The sequence below is a fragment of the Bufo bufo genome, chromosome 1 (genome assembly GCF_905171765.1).
Source record: "Bufo bufo chromosome 1, aBufBuf1.1, whole genome shotgun sequence".
NCBI classification, from domain to species: Eukaryota; Metazoa; Chordata; class Amphibia; order Anura; family Bufonidae; genus Bufo; species Bufo bufo.
This window is the reverse complement of record NC_053389.1, coordinates 586,950,764-586,976,241: the sequence shown is the minus strand read 5'-3', so window position 1 is coordinate 586,976,241 and position 25,478 is coordinate 586,950,764. Positions and strand designations below refer to the sequence as shown.

The 25,478-nt window shown below is 38.8% G+C and overlaps 1 protein-coding gene across 1 annotated transcript in view; it reads left to right on the top strand.

Moving 5' to 3' along the window:
- Nucleotides 1-25,478, top strand: part of PLXNA4 (plexin A4) — an 810,841-nt gene that overhangs the window by 664,557 nt on the left and 120,806 nt on the right. The window contains exons 11-15 of the mRNA XM_040413397.1: nt 5,555-5,651; nt 8,990-9,180; nt 14,367-14,518; nt 16,416-16,533; nt 22,390-22,526. Of these exons, the coding sequence (XP_040269331.1) occupies nt 5,555-5,651; nt 8,990-9,180; nt 14,367-14,518; nt 16,416-16,533; nt 22,390-22,526 (695 nt within the window). The remainder of the gene's footprint in view (nt 1-5,554; nt 5,652-8,989; nt 9,181-14,366; nt 14,519-16,415; nt 16,534-22,389; nt 22,527-25,478) is intronic.

The window sequence follows — 25,478 nt, the reverse complement described above, 5'->3', positions numbered from 1 at the left end:
TTTACATATACCCATGCTGGGTGAGAGAAATATCTTGGCAAAAGACAACTTTTCCCATTTTTTTTATACAAAGTTGGTATTTGACCAAGATATTTATCTCACCCAGCATGGGTATATGTAAAATGACACCCCAAAACACATTCCCCAACTTCTTCTGAATACGGAGATACCACATGTGTGACACTTTTTTGCAGCCTAGGTGGGCAAAGGTGCCCAAATTTCTTTTAGGAGGGCATTTTTAGACATTTGGATACCAGACTTCTTCTCACGCTTTGGGGCCCCTAAAATGCCAGGGCAGTATAAATACCCCACATGTGACCCCATTTTGGAAAGAAAACACCCCAAGGTATTCAATGAGGGGCATGGCGAGTTCATAGAAAAAAAAAAATTTTGGCACAAGTTAGCGGAAATTGATTTTTTTTATTTTTTTCTCACAAAGTCTCCCTTTCCGCTAACTTGGGACAAAAATTTCAATCTTTCATGGACTCAATATGCCCCTCAGCGAATACCTTGGGGTGTCTTCTTTCCAAAATGGTGTTATTTGTGGGGTGTTTGTACTGCCTTGGCATTTGAGGGTCTCCGCAATCATTACATGTATGCCCAGCATTAGGAGTCATTTTACATATACCCATGCTGGGTGAGATAAATATCTTGGTCAAATGCCAACTTTGTATAAAAAAATGGGAAAAGTTGTCTTTTGCCAAGATATTTCTCTCACCCAGCATGGGTATATGTAAAATGACACCCCAAAACACATTCCCCAACTTCTCCTGAATACGGAGATACCACATGTGTGACACTTTTTTGCAGCCTAGGTGGGCAAAGGGGCCCAAATTCCAAAGAGCACCTTTCGGATTTCACAGGCCATTTTTTACAGAATTTGATTTCAAACTCCTTACCACACATTTGGGCCCCTAGAATGCCAGGGCAGTATAACTACCCAACAAGTGACCCCATTTTGGAAAGAAGACACCCCAAGGTATTCGCTGATGGGCATAGTGAGTTCATGGAAGTTTTTATTTTTTGTCACAAGTTAGTGGAATATGAGACTTTGTAAGAAAAAAAAAATATTAAAAAAAAATCATCATTTTCCACTAACTTGTGACAAAAAATAAAAAATTCTATGAACTCGCTATGCCCATCAGCGAATACCTTAGGGTGTCTTCTTTCCAAAATGGGGTCACTTGTGGGGTAGTTATACTGCCCTGGCATTCTAGGGGCCCAAATGTGTGGTAAGTAGGTAAATGACCTGTGAAATCCGAAAGGTGCTCTTTGGAATGTGGGCCCCTTTGCCCACCTAGGCTGCAAAAAAGTGTCACACATGTGGTATCTCCGTATTCAGGAGAAGTTGGGGAATGTGTTTTAGGGTGTCATTTTACATATACCCATGCTGGGTGAGAGAAATATCTTGGCAAAAGACAACTTTTCCCATTTTTTTATACAAAGTTGGCATTTGACCAAGATATTTCTCTCACCCAGCATGGGTATATGTAAAATGACACCCCAAAACACATTCCCCAACTTCTCCTGAATACGGAAATACCACATGTGTGACACTTTTTTGCAGCCTAGGTGGGCAAAGGTGCCCAAATTCCTTTTAGGAGGGCATTTTTAGACATTTGGATACCAGACTTCTTCTCACGCTTTGGGGCCCCTAAAATGCCAGGGCAGTATAAATACCCCACATGTGACCCCATTTTGGAAAGAAGACACCCCAAGGTATTCAATGAGGGGCATGGCGAGTTCATAGAAAAAAAAAATTTTGGCCCAAGTTAGTGGAAATTGATTTTTTTGATTTTTTTCTCACAAAGTCTCCCTTTCCGCTAACTTGGGACAAAAATTTCAATCTTTCATGGACTCAATATGCCCCTCAGCGAATACCTTGGGGTGTCTTCTTTCCAAAATGGTGTTATTTGTGGGGTGTTTGTACTGCCCTGGCATTTGAGGGTCTCCGCAATCATTACATGTATGCCCAGCATTAGGAGTTTCTGCTATTCTCCTTATATTGAGCATACAGGTAATGAGATTTTTTTTTTCCGTTCAGCCTCTGGGCTGAAAGAAAAAAATGAACGGCACAGATTTCTTCATTCGCATCGATCAATGTGGATGAAAAAATCTCTGCCAAAAAAAGAAAAAGGAGGGGAAAGGCGTCTGCCAGGACATAGGAGCTCCGCCCAACATCCATACCCACTTAGCTCGTATGCCCTGGCAAACCAGATTTCTCCATTCACATCAATCGATGTGGATGAATAAATCATTGCCGGGATTTTTTTTTTTTATATATATACAAAGTGTTTGCCAAAGTATATGAACACCGCCACCTCCTCAGCTCATCTGCCTCGGCAAACGTATCTTTTACTGCAGAGGAGAAATCTCGTCTTGCAGCGCCGCATACATCGACTTGCGTGTAATCTGACAGCAGCGCAATGCTTCTGTCCGAATGCACATCAGTGCTGCAGCTAGCCGATCGGTTGGTCCACCTGGAAGGTAAAAAAAACAAAACAAAAAAGAAAAAACCATGCCGCATCGCAATAAATTTATTAACTTTTGAACAGAACATATAAACTTTTTTTAACTTTTTTAACTGAACGTAAATTTTTTTTTTTGTTTCGTTTTTTTTACCTTTTATAGAACAAACCTCTCCTTCCCCATGGGACAATGCGCAAATCGCCCAAAGATGTGGCGAAGTACGTTATGCACTTTATCCCAGGTGAAAGGAGAGGTTTGCAGCAGCTGTGAGTAAAAGGGCCCTAATAGCCCTGTGTGCCTGTCCTGTGAGATGCAATCCCTATGCTAGGTGTACCTGTGTGTGGTACTTCCGGAAACACTCACCAAAGCATAGGGCAGGGTGGTCAGGACAGTCAGGACAGAAATAGCGGGTGTCACGCCTTATTCCACTCCTGCTACAGACACAACATCTTTTTCGGGGTGACGGTTGGGTTGAGGTACCAGGAACGACACTGGGGAAATGTCGCTCGTGTAGACGGCTAACTACACTGGTGGATGGGGCCACGGAACCTCCTGGATACAGGAGGTTCTCAATGATCTCTTCCTGGAATTTGAGGAAGGATCGTGTTCTCCCAGCCTTACTGTAGAGAACAAAACTATTATACAGCGCCAATTGAATTAAATATACAGACACCTTCTTAAAATTCTATAAAAGAAAATTATATCTGTTCCCCTCCATGCAGTTTTTGAGCAGCCCTTTGACATATAAAAAATAAGCTTTAGATAGCTTATGTGTCCTATGGGTTGAAATGTTCACTTTCTCCAGGGCTGATTTGGCTTCATGGCTTTACAATGACTGAATGAAACAACAGAAGAGCAGATAATGGCAGCCCTCCGGCAAAACCTAGTGTGCACACTCCTTGTCATTAGGCATACATGTGTTGCTCTTGTTCCTATGTAGGTCTGTAATTGTATTAGATGTCATTTATTTTTAAAGGCTTTCACTGCAAACCCAATATTTCCAAGATTTATTTACTTGACAAGTAGTTTGCCCTTGCAAAAGCTCACAGGAAAGTATAAAAATACGTATATATATTGTAAAAAAAATCTCTAGAGATCAGTCTTATCTTTTTTGCTTTGTGTTCATTGTGCTTTCCTTCTACAGTGCATCGACCGGAAAAATATACACTAAAAGTTTCCTTGAATTTGAGTTGAAAATACACTTACAGAAGGTTTTTGGTGTACCTACAGTATAGGGGCAGAGATACTAACACTGTAATTGTAAATTTATGCTGGACAGTCTAAAACTCCACCAGATCGATCGCAGTGAATGATGCCAGATGATAAAATCTGGGGCACCTTTAAACTATTAGGGGGCTTACTTTATGCTTTACAGAATTATGCTCCAAAATTCTCTCTCAGTTTTGGTGCATAGTGTGACATCTTAGGTCATGCCCTTATATGGTGCATTTCCATTAGTAAATCTGTCCCGTAGTTTTTCCTCTGCAAAAGTATGTGCCAGGCGCTCATTTATTAGCTGTGCTGTGTTTGTCAGTGCAGAGGAGCTGAGGTTATCATTTGGCACAATGTGTCGCAATATTGTGCTATGTTATCATTTTCCATAGAAATGTCTTATGGTCAGTATTTATCACAAGCACAAATAACCCAGCAAACAAGCCTATGTCAGCTGATATATTTGATGAATTATTTTACGATACTGCAAAATATTGCAAATATTTAAAAGGTTCATTTTCTCCAAAGAGGCTTTACAGAGATAAGGTATAATGGAAAGATTTGCACCTGTTCTGTGTTTTTAGACCCACACCTGGTTTGGGCTGATAGAAATCACTGACCAAACACTGATCGTGTGAAAACAGCTTAAACGTGGATGTATCCAATTCAGCCATTTCCAAAGCTGACAACCACAAATGGAAGTAATCATAGGGGTTGTCAGGGCATAATGCAGACCATGGATGACATATACAGTACACGTACATTATCATTCTCTGTCTCTTTCTGGTACTTCTCTGACTGTGTAATTATCACCGAAGATCTGGAAGTTACATTTTAAGGCATTTTAGCCATTAATCTTGGAGCTCAGGATGAAAAGTACTGCAGTTTCTTTCCAGAAAGTGGTTTGTTGTAGTGCCTTGAATTATTAACATATATAGAAAAGTGATATTATTTTCTTAACACATGATTCTCATCAGAAAGCAAGGCTTAAAAACTGACTCACCAAAAATTAGTAATTAGTAAAATTTAAGATGAGTTTTCCAAGTTGTTATCCTTCACATTGAACCTTAATTTGTTAGCCCTGGTGTCCTTGGTAGATGATATGTCAGGTCTATGCTCCAGAATAGTGTTGAGCGAATCAAAGTATCTGAAGTGGACTTCGATCCGAATTTCAGGAAAAATTTGATTTGCCACGAAGCCGAATTTCCTTGCGCTTCGTGGTAATGAATAAATTTTTCCTAAAATGGTGGCTAAAAGTAAAAAAATATATACTCACCTCATCCTCTTGATCGCGTAGAGGCCGCCCGTTCCCGTCTTGAATGAAGAAAACCCGCCAAAGACCTGCAGAGAGCATAATGACCTCACCACGTGATCACGCTGGTCGCACGCGGCGACGTCATCACGCGTGCTGTAGGTCCTTTGGCAGGTTTTCTCCAATCAAGATGGGAGCGGACGGCCTCTCCATGAGCAAGTGGATGAGGTGAGTATAATTTATTATTAATTTTTTATTTTCAGCCACCATTTTAGGAAAAATTGATTTGTTACTACAGTATAATTACTACAGTGATCAGTGTTGAACGCGGCATCTGAGGGTTTAAATGATGGGAGGCAGCGCGATTGCTGTTCCCCATCATTGCACCCGCTCCATACAATAGAAAGTGATTTGTGATGAAGTAATAACAAATCAAATTTCTTGTTGAAGTTCGGTGAAGTAGCCAAATCTAATTTTTCAAAACTTTGCTCACCTCTATGCCCAAAATCATAGATTCGCAGAGCTCTGTAGAATTCTTTAGAGACATGTAACCCTTAATGAAAAAAAAAATACATTTCAAGGACCTTTCATCTCTAAATTTCCTTTTTATTTTCCTTTAAGTATGACTACGAAGGCATGGAGATTGACAGTCTCCCAGTGGAGCTGACCGTGGTATGGAATGGGGATTTCAGCATTGACAATCCAGCTCTGAACAAAGGTAAAGTGGAACTTCCGTTTGGGCGAATATAGCTATGAAAATAGTTTCCATAGCAACATCACTTATCTCCTGTTAAGTATCATGTGCCTAACCTTTTCAGGACTCATTTTTTTAATAGCTCTCATTGCAATTGAATCACTCTATAGTCACACATTTCCATATCATTCATTTTCTGTGCCTACTGCTAGTAAAGTCACTCACCATCAAACAATTTTCAGCTAAAATATATTCAAGATTCTTTTTTTTTTAAAGTATGTTATTCTGTAAAATCTTATGTCTACAGAAAACGCTGTGGTAATATTTTATAAGCTAGTGGTGTTTTCATGTACCAAGAAAGTACGGACCATAAGACTTACCTAAATCTTGATAGCCATTGAAGGAATTTTTTAATAATTGGAAAATTGACTTCCTTTCAAGAGGACAAAGCACTAGGTCTTCTATTGTAATTCTATTATCCAGTTTGGTTGCTGCTTTCGTGTGTCATACTACATTCGAATAAATTCCCTTGTGTGCATTGACTATCCTAACATTTAAAATGGTATATGCTGTCCCCATTGTACTTGAAGAAATTAAAGGGCATCTTTGACACTGGCTGACCTGTTACATGTGCACTTGGCAGCTGAAGGCATCTGTGTTGGTCCCATGTTCATATGTGCTGTCAATCAAAGTGAAGAGGGCGTGGCAGTTGTACAGAGAGGAGAACCTCTAGGTGTAATGGCAACTCCCCCATTGCTCCTAGAGTCATTTGCATATAGTAAAACTTCATTTTTCTCAGCAATGCGGGCACATATGAACATGGGACCAACACAGATGTCTTCAGCTGCCAAGTGCACATGTAACAGGTCAGGCAGTTTCATAGCTACAAATCTGCTGACAGATGCCCTTTAAAGAAAATTTTAATAGACTGTTTGTCTGTTTTGTCTGTTTGTCTGTCCTGCTTGTACCCAGTGCTCCTGATGAGCTTTAGGCGAAACGCATCGAGCAGAAGATAGTGCAGGGATGTTAGCACAGACAATATGATAGTATATACTAGGGCAGATAGCCAATCTAATGCCAGGCACTACTCACTGGTCTGAACTGTAACCAGGAAAAAAGTAGGGAGTAGAGATAATCACACCCTCTGTGGCAGCCCTCCATAGGGCTCTGGTGTTGTGATTATGCTTCTTTACTGTAGATCAGCCTGACAATTATTAACTTTTACGCAATTTATCAGCCGTTGCTATTCTCTGATCTATCTATGCTACAATACAGAGAAAGCAGCGAACTGTAATGGGACCTCATGACACAGCGCTCTGAATTACATACGCTGTATAAGTGGGGGTCCATGTAAAAGAACGGACCTCTGGTTGCGGCGCCATTAATCTGCACGCCGCTTCAGAACGGTGACTACTGGATTCTCACGGTGCATCCAAGCTAGATAGTGCGGAAAGGACCAATGCTTCAGGCACCATTCATTTATTCATAAAAGGCCCATATACACATACTTAATCACGCTTTTTGAGTTTTATTTGGTGATATAGTGGTCCCTCCTCTTTTTTAACGCATATCTAATAAAATTTTTGAGTTTTACTTCCTATTCAACGTTTCTTAGTACCATTAGCACAATTGATATTGAAACGTAATACCCAAGTATCTTTTTTCAGTGAAATGTCCTATACCTGGCACACTGAAGTGTGTGATGCGTAAGAAAAATTACGTACTGAGACCTCCCATCCCTTACCCAATGCCAAGCATCAGGGGAGAAAAAAAAACACTCTTCAATGCAGTGCCCTTCCCCAACCGCATCATTCAACATCATTTCTAAGAAATATTAAGAGCGGAGCAGTGGGGGGTTTAGGATGGATTGTTTTCATCATGCCAGGGCACTTCAATGAAGAGTGGACGCCAAGCGGATTATTTATGATGTATTATCATACAGTGTCTACAGTGAATAAAACAGCATTTTCTCAGGTATGCTTACATTTTCAAAGCAAATATGGGAATGTGTGAACTACTTTCTCCAACACCCATTCAGCATTATTAACAACTTGAAGCACGTTTTGTAGAACTGCTTTAAAGGAAACATGTTATGTGGTATATTAGGCATGAGTTTCCATATTGGGGATTTTGTCATTGACTTATCCTTATGATAGGTCATCAATATAAGGCAGAGTCCATCTCTAAGCACCCTCATCGATCAGCTGTTTTCACACAGCCACTACACACTGAAGAGAGCTGTGAAGTTCCAGTGCCTGATTCTAGCACCAGAGCTCAGATTTGATAAAGAAATGTCAAATCCTGGACAGACCCTTTAAATATTATGTCCATCTTTGCATCCACATTTATATGTTGTACCACCATGATTTATATATTTAAGGGTAAGGCTAGTTTCACACTAGCCAGTATTCCATAAGCTACCGCATTGCGGTTTGGCCCCATTATGTGGCCTGGCAGAGATCTGGCTGCAACCCGGCAAATTCACAGTGAATCGGCCAGATGAAAACAGATGCACGCATCGGCTTTCATCCGGCCAATTCTTGACATACTTGCCGGGTTGTGGACGGATCTCTGGTAGTCCTCATTATACAGTAGTTAGAGGTTGTTTGCTTTTTATATGAAGATATGTAAACTGCAGTGGAGAATTATAATCTGCATTTACACCCTGCTGTTTATGTGCAATTGTTATTCTATTATAATTGGAAATCTAGTAAAAATGCTAATCTTATCCAGTATGTTGTAGGTATAGGTAAAAAGATTAAATTGGTAACTGCCGACCACCAAATAGTTTGTTTTTTGAATGAAGTGCTATATAGACCTTAATCTCTTTTGGCCTTACATTGAAATTTCTTATACTGAACGGTTGATGCAGACTATTAAGCAAACCGACATTGATGGCTTAGAAGATCGTACTTAGCAAATTGCCATTGATTTCATTGGCTTAGAAGATCATGTCAAAATTTCAGTATCAGAACTTTCTGCGTAGTAAAGTGGTTACATATTTGGGTAAGGTTGGAAAAACACAGTTCTATCAAGTCTAACATTTATTTCTAAGGAAGGCAAAAAAATCCCTATTAGGCATTGCTCCATATTAAGGGAGAAACATTCCTTCCTGACTCCATATATGGATCGGATCAACATCCAATCTCCAGGTTATAAACTCTAAAGGGAGCATTCATTCTGGGAATGGAGGTGGGTGATTACTGACTTTACCAAAGTGATCCTGTAACATCTCATGATGAAATCAGATAATATTTTTTTACTAGATTCCCCCTTTGTGATTGTTTTAATCAATCATACCATATGTTCTAACTCCTAATCAGTGGATATGCTTCATTTATTTTGTCTTCTATTGAACTTAGTGCATCTGTACAAGTGTGGTGCTACCAGACCCAGCTGCGGCTTGTGCTTAAAGGCAGATCCCGACTTTGAATGTGGTTGGTGTGCCGGAGAATCCAAATGTACGCTCAAGCAGCACTGCTCAACCTTAGAGAAACCCTGGCTTGAGCTATCGGGGACCCATGCAAAATGTGAAAATCCCAGGATAACACAGGTATGTACATGTAATCTTTTTTTATCACGCTTTCAAGAGTAGAGTACATATTTAGAGTGGCTTTTTGAGGTGTCGTTAGAGAGGAGGTGATCAAATTGATATACTGTATACACAGCAGCTAACAAGTCTGGATACATTAATGTTTTTTATTGGGTTGCTTCCAGAAGAAATACTCTATGCAGGGCAATGAAATGGGAGGAGAGAAAAATATTATCAGCCCAGGTTATTTACTGATGACTACATTTATATTGACACTCCTTGAAATTAGAGCACTATAAAATTGCCTAGATGCAAACTACTTCCCGAAGATGACAAGCAAAGCTGTAACATTATGCTGCTGTTAGCAGCGGGTGTAAAGTCTGACAGCTTGTTATGATCCGGTGCATTTATTTCAACGCTACAGCACCTCAGCAGACATTGATGCTGGTAGACGCCTACTCTTTCTTAAACCCTGTGTTTAAAAATGTAGTTCACTTTACAATTGAAGTAGAGGCTTCAACATTTAAGCCTCATTTTTTTTTTTCCATTTCTTATAATAATTGTAATTTATTTCTATATCACATTGACACTAGGCTATTTCAATTTGTCCATATCCAGGAAGTCACTTCCCTCTTGGATAAGAAATGTTTACATCAGTAACAATAGAAAATACCATTTATTAGCATTATATCCATGGTATAATTGGACTTTGTTTACAGCAGCCACTGCAGACTTCTGTACATTAATTAATATAAAGACTTTTTAAAAGGGGTTGACTCATCTCAGACATCGATGGCAGATTGCTAGGATATTCCATTGATGTCAGATCGGTGCCGTCCCTCTGGGACCTATTCCTATCTCCATTCTTTGCTATGAGAGTTTTGAAAATAGCAAAATGAGCCGGCTCAGCTTTTTTGGCAACTCCCGTAGCAGTGAATGGAGAGCGCACCACACAAGAGGGGCCAGGGCTCCATGTACCATGGGACTGCTGGAAATAGCCGAGCTGCTGAGTAGCTATTTTCAAAATGCCTATACCGGTGAACAGAAGGTGGCTACAAATGCGTGGCTGCTCTCTGTTCACTTCAGGGGCCTCATTAGGGGAATAGGAGTGGGTCCCATAGGTAGGACTAACACCTATATGGCAGTATAAATTGAATGGCTGGAACTTTATCAGTTTTACCCTAAAGATGACAATGATTATTAAGGTGACCCATAGGTTGACAATAATAATTGCGTAATACATAGCAAAAATATCCCATGTGCTTCTATTTAACCATGGTTCTTCCAATCCCTAGCTGTTCAGTTCTTTTCTCAGAAGACAGTATGCACAATGTCCTTTGGTAGTTTGAGATATGTCCACTACTTTTGGACTAGAGTGCAGTTGATCAAACAATGCAAAGATCACAAATCAAGACTGTATGTCTGACTTTTGGCAATGGAAAAGGTGGCACATATATCTTCACATAGGCAAGCAGGAACCTAAAGACACATTAGAGCTCCACTGTGACCTTAATTAAGAAGATAAGAAAAATTGTGAGAAAGATACTTCTTAAGCTACATTCACATCACCGTATGTGTTTTGATTTCCGCAAATTGTGGATCCCCCCAAAAAAAAGGATGACGTCCGTATGGCATCCGTTTTTTTGCCGATCCATTGTAACAATGCCTATCCTTGTCCGCAAAATGGACAAGAATAGGACATGGTCTATTTTTCTTGAGGGGCTGCGGAACGGATATACGAATGCGGATAGCAGACGGTGTGCTGTCCGCATTTTTTGCGGGCCAATTGAAATGAATGGGTCTGCATACTATCTGCAAAAAAAAAAAGGAACAGACACGGAAACAAAATACGTTTGTGTGAATTTAGCCTTAGTTGAAAACACTTTGGATAGGTTGCAAAACTAATATAGGTACTGAATACCCTTAAGCTGTGGGAGCTACTCTTTGGAACGTTATCAAGGCATCATTTGCACCCCTAGCCCATGCAGTCAGGCTCAGAACAATGAATTGCCTGGAAATGTAGCCCCTACATGCTATCCTAATAGGCTGTACTGATATTGATGGATTTGTAATATATTTAGTTATCAAGTAACCAGTAAACTAGTTGTAAACTAATGCTTTATAAAGTGTAATGCTAGTAAGTTTAGCTATGTCCTCTCCATATTGGGCATTGAGACCCCTCATCATGGTAATTATGCTAAGGTTAATTTTTTTTCTCAAACCTTAACCTTTGGTGCTATACAATATACCTATGATAAGATACTGATTTATTTCTTCATTAACTTCTACTTAGGTCCCTTTCACACGAGCGAGTTTTCCGCACGGGTGCAATGCGTGACGTGAATGCATAGCACCCGCACTGAATCCTGACCCGTTCATTTCAATGGGTCTGTGTACATGAGCGTTTTTTTTTCACGCATCAGTTCTGTGTTGCTTGAAAAACGCAGCATGTTCAGCCCTGGCCCCATGGAAGTGAATGGGGCTTCAGTGGAAAACGCATTGCATCCGGAAGCAAGTGCGGATGCAATGCGTTTTTCACTGATGGTTGCTAACAGATGTTGTTTGTAAACCTTCAGTTTTTTGTCACGCGTGTGAAAAACGCATCAAAACGCATTGCACTTGTGCTGAAAAAGCTGAACAACTGAACGCAATCGCAGACACAACTGACTGAACTTGCTTGCAAAATAGTGCGAGTTTCACTGAACGCACCCTGAACGCATCCAGAGCCAATCCGTCACGCTCGTGTGAAAGAGGCCTTAGGGTACATCAATCATCTTATTACAATGACACAGGGATAGTTCAACCTAACTGTTCCCTTACCTGCATCTTTTGTATACATACAGTAAAAATGCACATCTTTAATGATACTTTAATAACCTTTGAGAACTAGCATGGATCATTATGGATTGTCAGCTGCCTCAAGAACAGTCTGAGTATCCTGGAGTGCAACCACTTCCAATATTGGCTCAATAGATTAGTGCACAGCTAAATTCTCCATGTAGAAGATCCTGTTAAGATGTCGCTGCTCAACTTTTACTCATAATTAGAAAATGAATGGCAATTAATTTCTCTATTAGCATTTATTTGATATGATAGACCTCCATTAATTATACTTTGCTTAATATCCAGCAAATGCATGAAAAGTGGTCTAGAGTAGGATGAAAAAGGGGAATATGGTACCTTTGTGAAATGTTTAATGTAACTAAAGTCCTATTCAGAGAGATTAGGAATAAATCAAATTAGTTTATTGAATAATATATGATATTGGATAAGCCTCCTCGTGGCCCATTAATTATTGAACTGTAACGTACATGCCACATTATCAGTTTGCTAGCAAGGCATTAGCATGGAAATGTCTCTTAATTAAACTGCACTTTCTGAGCAGACTTCTCAAATGATGATAACACAATAGTTATATTAAATCAGGTATATCACACTTGTCACCTTTTTGTCTGAATTATTGAAAATAATTGGGGTGGGGGAACAATCATGGGACAGCCATAGGCGCAGTTGTCCCACTTCAAACCTAAGCACACATTAAGGTAGTAGATCTCAGATGAGCAAACTAGCTTCAAAAGTCCTATTGTAGAGCTGATTTGAATGGAAAAAAAATCCATATTCTGTTGCTATTTCATATTAATTTACAATGTAGTAAATAAAAATTGTATTATTAACAAGGCATTTAGACTATGTATGCATCATTAGACTCTGACCGATTTGACCCTCTTGTCACTCTTAAGTTCAACTTATAGTCAGCAGAGGCGGATTGGGAACTTAAAGTGGACCTGGAAAAAAAAAAGTTAAAGTGGCTCAATGTTGTAGGTGAATCCAAACCCTGCCACAGTATTCATCTATATCACCTTCCTGAGGACAATGATACAGTTAAATTCAAGGGGCACCTATGGCCGCCGGCCACATGCATAAGTACCTTGTGCTCCTAGCATTAACTAATGCTGAGAACATCAGATTGTTATATACCCAGCTGATGGCCATGAGAAGGGGTTAGGTGGATTAATGGGCTTCGGCCCACCCGGAAATTTCACTGTAGGGTCTATGGTAGCCAGTATGGTGGGGATATCATGGACATTAGGATGAAGTAATTGTCATAGGCAATGCCTATAGACCCAGTTACAACTAAATGACTTCCCATATAAATACTGCTATTCTATTGTCTCTGACTCCTTCATTAGCCATTACAAATGAAAGGTCCTAAATGCTAAAGAGGTTCAAACACATCTTGATGAAAACCATAGACTTTTGTCTATGTTGTGTGTTAAAGAGGTTTTAACTCAGGACCAATCCAAAGAATAGGTTATAAATGTGTGCTTACTGGTGGAATAACCTCAGGGATCCCCATTAGTTCTGAGAATGGGTTCCCCAAGTTTTCTGAGTGAATGAAATGGTAGTATAGATGCATGACCACTGGTCCATTCACTCCTTTGGGACTGCAGATACAGCGGCCTGCTGTACTCCACCAGTCCCATAGACCTGAATGGAGCATTGGTCTCACATGCCTACTACTGCTTCATTCACACAAGGGATTTTGAGATGTCTGTTCTTGGGATTGTTGAGAGTCCTGTTGGATGGACCCCAGTAATCATACATTTAAACTTGTCTTGTGGATGTCCGTATAAGAAAAACCCATTTAAGTTATGGTATATTCCTTTAAAGCATTTCACTCTTTTACTAATTAAAACATAAGTAGGGAAGCAATCCATCAAAGTGTAGTGTATTCAATAACATCCTATAAAGGTTAGCATTGCTTGTAGAGGAGTTGGAGGCTATGGAGCTCAATAAAAGCTTATCACAAGTCTCAGGGGCCGCAGACTTCCACCAGAGAGCTAATTATGCATGCAGCGCTTAAACCTACAAGGGTTTGTGTTTGGCTTAAGGCTACAGAGAAAGATGATGTTACAAAATCTACATCTTTTCCATAACCTCTACTTGCACCAGTATGTTTTCTCATCATGAGATAGGAATTTTAATTTTCTATGTTACATTTCTAACTAATTCTGTTTGTGACGAATTATGTCAATGTCTAGTAAACTGTGCATTCACTGTATAGTAAGGCGACATACTGTAGGTTATAGAATGATTAGCTGAGACATGTCTAGGTCAGGCTGGAACTTTGAATTGACCCACTGACAGCTTCTTCATCCATGTAATATATTTTAAAAGATAAAGTATCTCTCTTTCATTTCGTGTAGATTATTCCGGTAACCGGTCCCCGTGATGGAGGCACCAAAGTAACAATTAGGGGAGAAAATCTGGGCCTGGAGTTTTGGGAAATTCAGCATAATGTGAAAGTTGCAGAAGTGAAGTGCACTCCTTTGATTGAAGAATATATCCCTGCAGAGCAGTGAGTTGCGCTTGATAATTATATGTGGCTATGCTTTTGAAAGAGGACATTTCTTCTAGAAAAATAAGAAACTATTTAACTGAAAATATCTATTTACTGACCATAAATATTTTCAACTAAAAGTATATATTTTATAAAAATTTTAAATGTCTGTTTGGGTGTCTCAAAAATGATTATCTACTATCCTGTTTTTACCGATGTGGTATGTATGTTACATATACTGTAGTATCACACAGATCCTGCATGTGATGATTTCAATGGGTCCATGTAAACTTACATATATCATCATGTCGATGCTGGTGCATTCTTTTTCAGACACTAGAAGCTTTGTTTACAGTTTTTCTAGTCTAAAACATGGCCCAAGATACCATATCCCACATAGAATTATATGGCATGAGATATAGGGGATCATTGACATACAGATATACGCCACTTTTGTGGTGTATATCTGGCGCAGATTATGTCACACGCCACATTGCGGTAGAATCTGCGACTTCTTCCCCGCTCATGCCAGGTCTAAAAATGGGGCGTGGCATTGACAAAGAAGGGTACAGGAAGGTAGATGGCTGTCTTAGATTTAGAATCGGCGGTGGATACTCAAAGTTATGTAGAGGCCAGTGCCTCTACATAACTTTGGCGATCCATTGCCAGTGCAGGGCCTTATTAAGACTGGCACCTAAAACACCGGTCTTAATAAATGTGCCCCATAGTGCCTAAATGAGTTATCCCTACATGACAATTCTGAGTCATCTATTCAAATCGGGCACTTGGAACTCTCTTCTCATGATCGGTGGGACCCCGGTAATCACTTATCAGCAAACCAGTGGATGGGCGATAACTTGTTATGGTAGAACAACCCCTTTAATATACTTTGTATATTAATTCTTCATTTTGGTGTCAATAAATTGAAACGTTTAGTTTCACATGCAGAGATTAAAAACCTGTTGCTTATGGATCCAGTTTGTTAACAGAGATCTTGGATTCGGTAGACAAGCCGTGGGACATGATTAGATTAGGTTTTCAGCCTCAAATTGAAATGGAGAAATGTTCCCATTCAATTAGAGTAAGAATTAATGTACATAAGGAGGGATTATAATTTATCTTACTTGTAGAGATGAGTGAATTTCATAAAACTTTATTTGGGTATTAATTAACCGAATCGGTTGTCGGATTAGATTCAGGCAAATGCCCAAATTGCCTGGAAAATCACTCCCTCTCTCATTCCTTCCATCTCTCTCTCTCTCTCTCTCCCTCTCTCCCTCTCTCTCTCCCTCTCTCTCTCTCTCTCCCCCTCTCTCTCTCTCTCTCTCCCTCCCTCCACACACAGTTCTCCTGAGAGGAATCCCCAAAATATAGAACTTTTTGAAAATTCAATTTGAATTCCAAAATGTTAGAATTTATTTGATCTCTACTTAGTTGCATTAGTGTTCTGCGTCCAATGACCAAGCTTAATTCTTATTTATATAAAAAAATATATTCATATTTATTACATTTCATCAAGTCTCTTTAGTATTGAGTGCTGAATCTCCAGTCCCCTAATAGTGCTTGGATATTGATCCGTATATAGCTGTATTCAGGTCAATAAGGGGTATATACAGTATACGTTTTTACAGATCAGGATGTTGCCCAAAGTTTTGCAAGCATTTGTGTTAGGGTTCCAGAGAATCAGTGCTCCGTGCTAAAGAAATTCAGAATATATATTAAAAATCACGGATATGCTCTTTATTTCATAGTCCATTTTAATAATCTCTGTTTGCATGTACATCATCCGTCTTACTGAACTACTGGAAAGAAACAAATGTCACTTACTTATTCTCCCATAAAAATCTTTACAGCCTCTTTTAATACTGTACATATTATTGCACACCCTTATGTATTTTCTTTTCACTACTTACAGAATTGTGTGTGAAATGGGAAGTGCCCAGCAAAGCCAGCATGCTGGATTTGTAGATGTCTGTGTGGGAGAATGCAGAGACGGCTTTATGGTGAAATCCTCATTGCTGTACTACTTTGTGGTAAGTTAAAATGCGTACACTGTATATAACTGCTGCTTGTTATAGCAATAACGCCTTATGCTGCTGATTTTATATATTAGCTACCATTAAGTGGTGAACGCAAGCTTTCTCCAAGGTAGAAATGGTATAATAACCATCAGACTATAGCTTGCAAATGTGCCCACAAGTAAATGACTCGCTAAAAATATCATTTTAAAATTGCACTGCACGAGTCGTGAATGCTATGATGAAGTCCCCCCGGCCATAATTACAAGGATATTAAATGCATAGACAATATATTATAGACAATGCTGCCATGGGGTGCAAAATGGAATATTTCAATTAATCTCTCATTTGAATTTATTAGTCATTTTGCCATAAAGAAATCAATCTGTGAAATCAATGCAGTGATTTTCAGTTTTTTACTCCCTGCCTTCCAGGAGCCATAACTTTTTTATTTTTCCAGATACCTAGCTGAATGACGGCTTGTTTTTATTTATTTATTTATTTTATATGTGCAGGCCAAGTTGGACTGTCTAATGGCATCATTTGATATTGCAGATGATGTAGTGGGAAGCTGGAAAAAAATCTACTGTACATTAGGTGGAATTTGAAAAAAACAAACAAACCACAATTTCACCATAGTTTTATGGGTTTTGTTTTTTTAGTGTTCCCTGAGCAGTGAAAATATGTTTACTTCATTCTGTGATACAGTATGATTACAGCGATTCCACATTTTTATTTAGTTGAGCAAAGGCTCTGCCACAGTTTAAAACAGCAAGCACTTGAAGGCTATGGCACCCTCTCAGCTCCTGAGCAGCTACCATCCTTAAAGACCCAGCATCCTCTGTACATGTTCGCGGTTGACGGGAAGGGGTTAAAGGAGTGTTCCCATCCCAGACTTTTATGGGTTATGCACCAGGTATGCCATAAAAGTCTGACTCACTTTTAAGACCGGCATCTATCTCAAGAACAGGGCTCCATTTGCCAGCTGCAGTGTAGCCTGTGGATATGTCATAAAAGTTCAAGATGAGAATACACCTTTAATCTTGAGGTATTACAGTCAATAGTCATACAGGCACAGTCTATCAATATCAGTCTATCGAGGTCTCCGTACTCAATACTTTAGATCCATAAACCACAATGATCTAAAATGGAAACTAATATGCAATTGAGTCTTAAGGACGTAGGAAGCTGAGATTTGGTGTACCTTGTGCCTGGATCCTCACCATGTAGAACCATTTAAGCTGTCCCAATGCAGTCAGAAATAATGGCCTAAAGTAGTAATTGGTAAAGGTATTTTCCTGAAATAATTGTGCAGGTTCTGATTGCTATAAGTCTTCTGACTCAGTTTTAAGTGGTGTTTCTTAGTAACCTTTGCCATGGATGGTCATGCATAGCAGTGGAAGCAAGCCAACACATTAAAAGGTTTATACAGTCTGCTACCTTGTGCTGTCTGTATTCAGATATTAGTTCATACAAAATTTTAGGTCAGCTAAAGCCAGTAGTAAATCTCTTGACTCGTGTACTGTAGATAGATCAATAATTCAACAGTGGTTGAACTGCAGATGGAATGAAAGACGGGAAACATCTCAACCAAAGCTGAGGACCATTACCTTACAACCACACAGGTCTCTGCAGTCTCAGAAGTGTTAAACATATTGGGAGGTTAGAATTGCATGCTTAGCTTTTCTAATCTTCGGTATATTTGGGGCATATGATAAAAATGCTGAATGGAAGACTGATTTTTTTAATGCAACTTCATAGTTCATCACATCTATTGTTGCAACAACTTAATCCGGAAGTGTTTTTAAGTGTTCATTAACACTAAATTGTATTGGAATGCCTGTGGGAAAAGCATGCGAGATCTGCACAAGCATCTAATGAGTTTGTAATGATGGAACATTTGAAGTGAAGTGTTACTGAAAATTGACTGCATTGCACACTTTCCTTAATTATTTCATCTGAAAAGGGCACATTAGGAAAGAGAGTTTATCTCTTGGAGAATTTGCATTGCCTCTTCATGGTGATGGGTAATGCAACTTGATTTGAGTAATTCGTTTCCTCATGAATAGCACTAAGCAGGAGTAGGATTGGCACCCAATGAGCCCGCTGAGCTCAGCAATGTTTCTTTCAAATTCATTGCTTGTGTTAACTATAGCAGTACCAGAGCATCAACCTCCCAGCATGTGGTGCAGAGTATACAGGGCATGAGGCGAGTAACTGATACCAGGGAAGCAGAGCTGCGGCTTTTTTTGTTACAATAAAAGGGTGGTTTCACACAGCAATTTTTTTTTAAACAGTACACTTTTAGGGGCAGGTTTCCAAGCAGTTTATAAGCCAAAGCAAGAAGTGGATTCAAAAGGAAGGGGAAATATAAAGTCAGGGTTATACTTCTCCTTCCTACTAGATCTACTTTTGGTTGGGGCTCAAAACACTGCATCAAAAACAGTGGCATTTTAAAAAAATATTCTATGTGTGCAATCACCCTAACCAGTCAAAAAATGACTGTGTGGTTTTACATAGTCCAATGTGGGTACAATTGATAATAAAACAAGTCAATTGACGCTCTTTCAAAGGGCCTTCACACTAGGCAATGGAAACTTCATGAATTCATAAAACAATTGAATGTCAATTGGGGACGGATCCGTTTTCTATTGTGTCCGAGAAAACAGATCTGTCCCCATTGATCTACATGGTGAGTCATGATAAATTCATCTTGCTCCTCACCACATCGCGGACAGAAAAATGCTGCTTGCAGTGTTATTCTGTCCACGTTGGGGACGCAACCAAATGGTATGGAATGCATTCTGTTGCTTTCTGTATCGTTCAGTTTAGTTTTCTCCCTATTGACAATTAATGGGGACAAAACGGAAGCGTTTTCCCCTGCTATTGAGATCCTATGACGGATCTCAATAGCGGAAAGGGAAAGCGCAGATGTGAAAGTAGCCTTATTTAATCAATATAATACTTCTGTGTGATGCATACTTTAGCTCTTGATGGATTCCTGCCTCCCTGGCCTCCTGCCTCTGAGTTGTTGTAGTAGTTCTTCCCTTTTTTTTGCACAGCTGAGTTTGTCTCCTATGCAATGGCTGTGTGGTCTGATCTGGGTCAGTGTGAATGGCAACACTTAAACTTATAAAGTTTCAACTTAAACAAAAGTCTTCCCTGTTATTCCATTTGATCTCTCCCAGAGGTATTCTCTTGTTGTCTGAATTGAACAATTAAACAAGATAGCTCCCTCTCTGATCCTATTGCAAATAGTCATTTAAATATTCATAAACTTGAATAATTTATATTTCTTTATATCTGAGTTTTCCACCTAACAGCTCAATATTCAGCCAATCACAAGCATTTATAATCTTGCGTACATGGTATTTATAAATTGTTGAGTAAATGCTTGTATTGTTAAGCTGTATGGGTAATGTCTGTATTAAAGACCCTGTTCATCAAGAATTACAGTAGCTTCTATAAACCAGCCACTTTCTGATTCTAATACTAGCAATGCAACTTCATGATCTGAGTGATACTCTATAAAGTAAACTCTCTACATACCAAGGTTCCATATGCATGTCAGTTTACGTCAGCATCACCTGTAACCATCGATCTGTTTGGATAATATAGAATGTTTGTAGATATAATGATCCAGTTGGATGGAAATTTTTTGAGGGTGAAAAATTTGGCTGTATGAAAAGTATTACTATTCCAAGTTGATGTTTCTCCTTATGGAGACCATCATCTGGTATACATGCACAGTGCTTTCTGGGAAAAAGTATGTAAATTAACTCTTCTCCAGAAAGAAGACAACTGTATATCTAGTGCCACCTATTGGAGGTAGCTACCCAGTGAGTCAGTGTTTGACCCAGTAAAGTGCCTTTAAAAGAATTGCCCGCTTTTTGGTTATTGTTGACCAATGTGTTTGTAAAATAATTATATGGCACTTACTAATATAGTCTTCACCATTTTCTGTATTTCATAAGGTATGCCCCCTTGTTTACAAAGTCTTTTCTGCTGTCCACACAGAGGTCCTGTCCATAAAATGGCTATTGATGGAGGATCATGTGACCAGGAAAATCACCACCATTTGATGTCTCCTCCATTCAAACACACTGCTCCTGCCATCTGCATTTGTTCCATTGGGAGTTTTGTGCAGGTACAGTGTGTTTGAATGGAGGAGGCATCGCATGAAGCTGATTTGTCTGGTCATATGATCCTCCATTAGCAGCCATTTTATGGACAGGACCTCTGTGTGGATGGCACAGAAGACATTGTAAACAAAAGGGCATATCTTATGAAATATAGAATATGGTGCAGATTCTCAACAAAGACTATACTAGTAAGTGCCATATAATCATCTTACAAACACATTGTTCAACAATAATCAGAAAGTGGCCAACCCCTTTAATCATTCTTCCTTCTGCAGGAGAGCTTATTTATGAGAATTACTATGACATGTTATCATAAAAATACTCCACCATTTAAATACAGGACCCTCATAAATCCATCCACCAGAGTAAATTATTTGGTTTACAGTAGTTTCAATAGCTCTTGGTTTCAAGTCATGGTGAAATAGACATGTAGAAACCTCACTTAGCACATACTAAGCAGTATATGTTCAAGACACAGGCCCAGGCAAGTGACCATTGATTTCATAGAGATGCTGATATCTGGCCTGTCTGGAAGCTCATTGAAGGGCATTTATCGTGAGGGGAATTTTTGAGGCCAGTCTTGATTGAGTCTGTATTGATGTAATTTGATCCAAATTAGAATACTTTTGTCTAGAGATATTACTTTTATGCCACCAACCTCCTGGAGTAAGTGTCTTCCTTTTTTTTTTTACACTGCTAAATCTGGTAGGCACCTAATTAACATAGCTAACCACAACCCTTTTCCACCCAGTTCTTAAAAGTAGTAAGAATAGCGTAACATTACAAATTGTTGCTCAAAAATTCAGAAAACAGATGCTAACTCAATTATAAATTCCCTACAGTGTCTTGTGTTTTCTGTGCTCGGATTACCTTATATCTAATCACTATCATTTTATACTCTTGTCTAGAATTTATGGTCATTTTTTTGTTAGATGCCTAAATATTGTCATGCATTTAATGTTAGAAATAAATTGAAACACAAAGTTAAGAACATGGTCAATAATATAATTCAGATAAAACAATGGTCCTTTACTCAGAACAATATAATGATGTGTTATGTTATGTAGTCTGATCTTTTTATAACTATGTCTCGGTTTCCATTAATATTGCACATATGGCACTAAAACTGCCACTTATACTTTAAGTTGAGTTGATATTTCCCAGATCAGAACGAAGCAACTCACAAACAGTCACGAATATGGAGTTTAGCTTTCATATAGTAACTGACTCCATTGTTTTTAAATATCCTGTCACTACTGCCTAACTCATCACTTGAATGCAGATGTTCTCCTGCAGTCCTTAGGAGTTTTTCTATTAAAATGCTAATCTAAGTGTACACTCTACATTCTCATTTCTGAAATAGTCATTTTAATGGTTTATTTTTGTATCATTGTGAACTTCAGTGTTAGATTGTAATCATATGTTAAGACATTACAAATACAAAAATGAATCCCTTAGGGCTTATAGTTTTGCTGGTGGTGGCAAGGTTAAATCCACAACAGGGTACACAAAGCTGCAAACGGATTTGCGTTTTAGCAGATATATGTTTGGATTACCATTACTAGGACACACAATAGGACTACAGTTTACCATTATATAGCATAAAACTTGATATAGCTATAAACTTAGAAAATTATCTGTTCAATTGCCTTACAACGAATACTAGTGTAAACTATGCAGATGCAAAAAAAAGATATTTTACTCATATATAATGCCTTTTTGTTTCTAGAATTTGGCTCTGTCTAAATTAGAGCCCCTACAAGGACCAGTCTCGGGAGGGACACAAGTCACAATCACTGGAACCAACTTGAATGCAGGAAGCAGTGTCAATGTCATGTTTGGGGAACAACCTTGTATTTTTGATAGGTATGTTGACTTTCTGAATATACTACTCATGTAGTGTAGAGAATGTATTATTTGACATACAAATTACAGATTGAGGATGCTGGTTATTTCTTAATGTTTCATGAAAAATCCTTTAAGAATATTAGTACGTTTTATGCTATTTAGTAATAGTGTTTCAGCTTCATCTTAGGAGAAATAGAGACTAATAACCATAAATTCCTAAACTGTGGAAAATGAATACAATTATTGTGGTAGATGTATATCATGATAGTTCCAAATCCTCACTATACAGAATTACATAAAAAATCTGTGTCTTCACTTCTGCAACTTTGTAAATGCGCAAACAATTGTCTCCTTAAAGGGGTATTCCGGTTTCATGATATTGAAGACCTATTGTCAGGATCAGATCGGTGGACGTCCAGCTCCCAGCACCCCACAGATAAACTGCTTAAAAGGGTTGTCGTGCTAGTCCGAGCGACAAGTCATTTTCAATGTTTGCCGTCTACATTGTAACGGCAGTACAGGATATTACAGCTTTATATTTGATTCACTTGAATGGAAGAGGAAGCTATAATTACCCTGTACCTCTTCTACTTTGTAGACAGTGTCCAAGTAAACAAAGAGGAGAACATAGCCCTCACATGAGCATCACAGGCCCTACAAATAGCTGATCAGCAGAGGTGCGGGCGGTGAGAATACTACAGATCTGATAATGATCACCTATCCTTCATATAGGTTATCAAAATCATGAAACTGGAATAATGTATTTTTATTAAGAAATATTCTACATGGTGAATAGTGTTCATTGAGCACCAAAGTGCTCAGACTGAACACATCAAGATGCTCGGGTGCTCTACGGAGCACAATGATAGTCAATGGGAGAACCCAAGCATTAAACCAGGCACCCCCTGCTCTGAAAAGGAGAGAGTGTCTGGTTTACAGAAAAAGGTTAGAAATTGATGGAAACACCACCAAAATGGTTTGAAAACAGCATGGGGAGGACATCTGGATGCATCTTGGACTCCTATTACCTATGACATACAATAGACAACCACACAAAGGCTATATGTCAAAAGCCGGGTATGTGCAAGCCAACAATCTATCCATGAGACAGATACAGTCAGCACACCTTACAATGACAGCCTTGTGCACTATTAGACATTCAAAACCAGCTTTGATCTGACTGAGAGCCAGTAAGCCTTAAAGTTGCTTCAAATCTGTTGGGTGGCTTGGGTGGATGCGCACCTAGATCATTATCATTAGGGTGACAACAAGTTTTCTGATTGTCCTAACATAATTATCAATAACCTTTCTATACGGATTTGTCATGTAAACTAATTTGCATAATCATAGGCATATGGGAAAGACATGCAAGTGAGCAGAATCTGCCTTGTTTTTCAGCTGAAAAACATTTGAATTGGAAAATTCGCGATTACAATATTTGTGATCTACACTACTCATCAACAGCACTATCTATTGGATTCATAGTCTTGTCATAAGACTATGAAACCAATAACATATAAAGCATCGATCTTTACATAAAGATGCACTACCATGAGTCTACACTACAATAAATCCACATGAACTCCGAAATGAGACACTGTACACCTCCAGGAATACCTATAATAAAAATAAAACTTTAAACCACATCACCTGTATAGAAGGGGGGAAGGGAAATGTTTAGGGAAAGGATTATTGCACTGTTTATTTGTGTTTTATCTTTGTTTTCACTGCACATATCTGTAAAAAAAGGAATATGACCTGTAATTTGATCCAATATGTACATTTGAATGTAAATGTGCAAATTATATCACAACCTAATAAAATGTATTTTAAAAAAATACAATGAAACAAATTGATGGCGCTGTTCATGAGTCATGAACAGCGCCATCTATTGTATTCATAGTCTTATGAAAAGACTATGAATACAATAGATGGTGCTGTTCATGTGCAGTGTTGATTACGAATATTCTAATAGCGAATTTTTATCACAAATTTTCCATGCAAATGGTGTTTCAACTGAAAAACAAGCAGATTCAGCTAATTTGAATATCTCCATGATTATGCAAATGAGTTTACATGACAAAACTGTATGGAAAGGTTATTGAATATTATGTTAGGACAATCAGAAGACTTTTTGTCACTCTAATGATAATGATCTAGGTGCACAGGTCCACCCAAGCTATCCAACAGTTATAAAGCAACTTTGAGACTTACTGGCTCTCAGTCAGATGAGATCTGTTTTTGAATGTCTCATAGTGCACAAGGCTGCCATGTTAACATTTGCTGACTGTATTTATCTTATGGATAGATTGTTGGCTTGCACATAACTGGCTTTTGGCATATAGCTTTTGTGTGGTTGTCTATTGTATGTCATAGGTAATGGGAGTCCAAGATGCATCCAGACATCCTTCCCATGCTGTTTATAAACCGTTTTGGTGGTGTTTCCATCAATTTTTACCCTTTTTCTGTGAACCAGACACCCTCTCTTCGTCAGAGCAGGGGGTGCCTGGTTTAATGCTCGGGTTTCCCATTGATTTTCATTGTGTTCAATTGTGCTATAGCATACACAGTATTCGGCTGAACACTGCGATGTGCTGAGTATAGCGATCCTCAAGCCAAACTGCTGTTTGGCCGAGCATGGTCGCTCAACACTAATGGTGAACTGTATTACCGGCATCATATTCTCATTATTAGGCTTAAAGCACACAATAGAGCTTTAACACCTCACTTGCCAGTGTCTTGTCTCAAGATGGTACCATATTACTAAGGTATTCCCTGCTAGATGCAGAATACTTCCATAATATGGTGAACAGTCTAGCACCATGTGGAGGCATATGGTGGTAGAGTATATCCCCATCAAACGCTATGGGTGCCATACAACACAAAGGTTTTAAGCCACAATATGCCTGTAATGTATGTACAATACATTACAGTACATTAAATTTGTTAAGACAATTTTATATTTTCATT